We start from the raw sequence: 5,260 nt of genomic DNA, 5'->3' as shown, positions 1-5,260 counted from the left end.
TCGCTGGACGTTAGCAGTCATTGGTGAAAAACTCCTCGGTCATATCTTTTACCACTTGAAAACAACCATTTGCTGGACCACATCATGCATATGACGGGCAGGCAGCACAAGTAGTCAGAAATTTTACGGCGATTATATTTAATCACTATGAATTCGCTATTTTCTGTAGAAGTCGTCACTCACAAGGCAGCCACACAAAAGACACAGTCTCGGGATCAACAATTGTCGGGCATACGTACGGCTTAGTGCGCTTATCATGCCTTCGCAATACAGGACAAAAACCGTCTGCATGACGTGTCACTACAAATTTAGCAATACTCAACTATTATTTTAAGACGCATTACTCAATCATTTTGCGGATCAACATCGGAGAGTTCGGTCACGCAAATATGGCTCACATAAGTTTGACATTTAAATTTCAACTCTACATTTTACTTACGTTTCTGCCTTGTATTCTGAGCCAACGGTGCAGCAAAAACGTACAGTAAGTAAAACTACTCAAAAACTCTATTCTTTTAATAGAAATATTTAACACTATACGTAGAACGCCGTACATTCGGACTTCAGAGACCTCAGAAACACAACAGAAAATCTGTCTCTGGTACAAAAACTCGGTGACTTTCTCGTACTCGACAACATCATGTAAACTGGCTTATAATACAACTTCTGAAATGGGTTGCTGCGAGGGATACGCCGAGCAAAATGGAGAATGCATTCCGCTGTGTAAAGACGGTTGCCCCAATGGTCGTTGCACCGCTCAAAATATATGTACCTGCAGCCCAGGATTCGTCAAAATTAACAACGAATGTACTCCTGAATGTTCTGACTGCAGCAATGGAGCATGCGTCGCACCAGATCAGTGCATTTGCAACGATGGCTTTGAAAAAGATGCCAACGGAGTTTGTGTTCCGAAGTGTGAGAATATCTGCGTTGGAGGTACCTGCAACAGTCTTCGTGAGTGTGTTTGCCCTGATGGTTACTTTTTCAACCCGTTGCTGCTGGAGTTCGGCATTGAGAACGGTACAGTGTGTACTACAGTCTGTGAACGGTCGTGTAGAAACGGGTACTGTCTAGGGAAAAATCGGTGTCAATGCTTTCCAGGATATCAACAATCTAAACTGGACCCGTACGACTGCCTTCCAGTTTGTGATTCGAACTATGTGAACTGTTCCAACGGTAACTGTGCAGCCCCTAACAAGTGCATTTGTCACAAGGGGTACAGATTGGATACAAACGGATGTGCTCCAATTTGTTCCCAAAACTGTCTAAACGGAGTTTGTGTAGCTCCTGAACAGTGTGCTTGTAATACTGGCTACAAGAAAGATCCTCTATCTGGGAATGAATGTGCTCCGTCGTGTTATCCTTCGTGCACCAATGGAATGTGCGTCAGTCCAGGTTTCTGTCAATGTTTCCCTGGTTTTCAAAAAAATTCTTCATCGCCCTACAAATGTGATCCTGTTTGTGATGTGAAGATCGTAAACTGCGAAAATGGAAGTTGTATTGGGCCAAATCGTTGTAAATGTAATCCCGGATTCGTGTTTCACGAAAATCAATGCATTCCACGTTGCTCTCCCGAGTGTGTCAACGGAATTTGTGTAGAACCAAACAAATGTTCCTGCAAAAGTGGCTACACATCAAACTCTGAAGCGCACATCTGTGTACCGTCGTGCAACCCTTCCTGCGTAAATGGAGATTGTATCGCACCAGACATATGTAAGTGTCACACTGGATTTAAAATATCTAGTAACGCTTCAGTCTGCCTACCTGATTGTGATCCGAATTATGTGAACTGTTCCAAAGGCAATTGTGTAGCTCCTAACAAGTGCATTTGCAACGAGGGGTACAGCTTGGACACAAACGGATGTGCTCCAGTTTGTTCCCAAAACTGCATTAACGGAGTTTGTATAACTCCTGAACAATGTTCTTGTAATTCGGGGTATAAAAAAGATCCCTCTGCAGGTAATCAGTGTGTTCCGTCGTGCAATCCTCCGTGCACCAATGGAATGTGCGTCAGTCCAGGGAGCTGTCAATGTTTTCCCGGATTTCAAAAATCTTTACCGTCATCTTACACATGTGATCCTGTTTGCGATGAGAAGATCGTAGACTGCAATAATGGTAGCTGTATTGCACCAAATCGATGTAAATGTGATGAGGGATTTGTATTTTATGAAAATCGGTGTGTTCCGAGTTGCACTCCCGAGTGCGTCAACGGAATCTGTGTAGAACGTAACAAATGTTCGTGCAACAATGGCTACATATTTAGCACTGACGCGCATATCTGCATACCGTCGTGCAGCCCTTCCTGCGTAAATGGAGATTGCATCGCACCAAATATATGCAAGTGTCACCCCGGATTTGAGAATTTCTCTGGTAACGCCTCACTCTGCGAACCCGTTTGTGATCCGAATTACGTAAACTGTTCCAACGGCAGTTGTGTAGCCCCTAATATGTGTATTTGCCACAAAGGATATAGATTGGACACGGATGAATGCGCTCCTATTTGTACTCAGAAATGTCTCAACGGAAATTGTGTAGCTCCTGAACAATGTGCTTGTAATACCGGCTATAAGAAAGATCCCTCTGCAGGGAACCAGTGTGTTCCGTCGTGTAATCCTCCGTGCATCAATGGGATGTGTACCAGTCCAGGTGTCTGTCAGTGTTTTCCCGGATTTCAGGAATCTTCTTCATCATCCTACAAATGTAATCCCATTTGCGATAAGAAGATCGTAAACTGTAATAATGGTACTTGCATTGGACCAAACCATTGTAAATGTAATCCCGGTTTCGTGTTTCACAATAATCGGTGTGCTCCAAGTTGCACTCCCGAGTGCGTCAACGGAATTTGTGTTGAACCAAACAAATGTTCCTGCAAAAGTGGCTACACACCAAGCTCTGATGCACACATCTGCGTACCACTATGCATCCCTTCCTGCGTAAATGGCGATTGTATCACTCCAAACCGATGTAAATGTCACCCTGGATTTGAGAACTCCTCTAGTAATGCCTCACTCTGCGAACCCCTTTGTGATCCGAAAGTAGCTAACTGCGACTTTGGAACCTGCATCGAACCAAACCGATGCAAATGCGACCCAGGTTACACTTTCAGCAGCAACCGCTGCGTTCCCCAATGCGATCCCAGGTGTTCGAACGGCTTTTGTTCAGCTCCTAACGAGTGCGTTTGCGAGATAGGCTTCACTAATAGTCCAAACAAACCAAACACTTGCGTTCCGGTATGTGAACCACCCTGTCAAAATGCATCCTGCGTAGCCCCAAACGAGTGTCGATGTTGGAACGGTTACCAACCATCCCTTCAGGATCCCGCCACTAATTGCGAGCCGATATGCGATCCAACGTACATCAACACAACCCACGGACATTGTATCGCTCCGAATGTACTGCAGTGTGTAGCAGACTTCTACCTGGAGCAACTTCTCGACAGCAATCTTCTCGGTTGTACTCCGCGCTGCTCTCCGGAGTGCGTCAATGCTGAATGTGTCCAGAACAACGACTGTAAGTGTCAACCCGGGTTTAAACCTTCCCCGCTAGCATCAAATATCTGTGATCCGATTTGTGAACCATCTTGCCAGAACTCAACCTGCATTGGACCTAACGATTGTGCCTGTTGGGAAGGTTATCAGCCCAATCCGCAACAATCTGAAAGCTGTCTACCGATTTGTGACTCGGCAGTTGTGAACTGCACCTTCGGTGATTGCATAGCAATCAACGAATGCAGCTGTCTTGAAGGATACCAGCTAATAACCCCAGACGATGGTGCTGTTCAAGTTTGCAGCCCCATCTGCGTCTCATCCTGTCCTAACGGTATTTGTTTAGCACCAAATGTTTGCGCATGCCTTCCGGGATTCAGTGAAATGACTCTGAATGAATGCGAACCGGTTTGTGAGGAACCTTGTAGTAACGGAGACTGCACTGCACCGAATACCTGTACCTGTTATGCAGGGTTTGTTCCACTTAATTCAACTGTTTGTGAACCGTTCTGCAATCCGTCTGTGGTAAATTGTACCTTTGGCGACTGCGTTTCACCCAATGGTTGCCAATGTCTGGAAGGATATGAACTGATCGATACTGAACAGGTAAAAAGATGTGAACCGGTTTGTGTGGATTTGCCTGAAAACGGTTGGTGCGTGAAACCTGGAATATTTGCTTGCTTGGATGGTTATCTACGAACGGATAACGACACATGCGTGCCTCAGTGTGATCAACCGTGTGGCAATGGAAGCTGTATTGCACCCAACTATTGTCAGTGTGATGAAGGATACGAACAGAATAATGAAACGATGGGAAGAAGCTGTTTTTCGATCTGCGAAATGTATTGTGAGAGTACGAACGGAACTTGCGAAGACGGTTTGTGTCTTTGTGCTGAAGGATTTGGGACTCTAAATAGTCCATACTACTGTAGTCCAGTTTGTGCGAACTGTAGCAATGGGATTTGTGAGACTCCCGAAGTTTGCACCTGCCTGGAGGGCTACGAGTGGAACAATGAAGCTACCGGCTGTCAGCCAATTTGCGAAAGCTGCGATGATGGATGCTGCACGGATCTGGTATGGAATTATTCTAGAATATGGCGTCAATTGAAGCCCGAATGGATGGTGCCGGCAGCACTAATTCTAGTGGCAACTCTCGTAACTGGACTCACAGCGTGCTGGAAGATGTTAACCAGGGAGAAGATATTCAAAAAAAAGGGCGATGTTTGGAAATACTGGTAATGTGTTTCTCATCAATTCTCATATTTTACACTATTTCAGATTCAGTGTTTGGAAACGCAATCAATGACTACGATTTGTGGCGTACCAGATAACCCCACATTGTTTGGATTGAAATATAATTTAAATAACATTGAATATTGACATAATTTCCTACAAAACGTGAACAAAAATATTTGAGCATTTATATAGTCATATTTTTTATCATACAAACGTAAGATAACAATAGATAGGTATCAGTGCTCTTGCTAAAATTCCAACGCCACAGTGGCAGATTAATATATAAATGTGAGTGTTATATAGCGAAGACCCGAACAAATTATGTCAGTGCTAGTGTATCTAGATTGCATTTATAATAAACATTAGTAACAACGTAGTTGCATCTCATAGAGTTAAGGACTCGGCGCTCGACCGGAATGACCCGCCAGCATTTTGTTCACTTCCAACCCAACATAACCCAGCTTTACGTTGCGTTAAGGTCCCCATACACGTATGCATATGTTGGGTTGGGAATGAATAATTTATGGCGAGCATGTTCG

General features: G+C 44.3%; 1 protein-coding gene across 1 annotated transcript; it reads left to right on the top strand.

Moving 5' to 3' along the window:
- The first annotated feature begins 671 nt into the window (after positions 1–671).
- LOC128736581 (fibrillin-1-like) lies at positions 672–4,724 on the top strand. Its single transcript, XM_053831068.1, has one exon. It carries the CDS (start codon positions 672–674, stop codon positions 4,722–4,724), a length of 4,053 nt encoding a protein of 1,350 aa, XP_053687043.1.
- The last annotated feature ends 536 nt before the right edge of the window (positions 4,725–5,260 follow it).

The sequence above is a fragment of the Sabethes cyaneus genome, chromosome 2 (genome assembly GCF_943734655.1).
Source record: "Sabethes cyaneus chromosome 2, idSabCyanKW18_F2, whole genome shotgun sequence".
NCBI lineage: Eukaryota > Metazoa > Arthropoda > Insecta > Diptera > Culicidae > Sabethes > Sabethes cyaneus.
The sequence above is the reverse complement of the archived record's forward strand: the minus strand, read 5'-3'. Positions and strand labels throughout refer to the sequence as shown.

Bases quoted from the DNA above. Each gene is read 5' to 3' on its own strand.
- LOC128736581 (XM_053831068.1), top strand. From the start codon at position 672: ATGGGTTGCTGCGAGGGATACGCCGAGCAAAATGGAGAATGCATTCCG.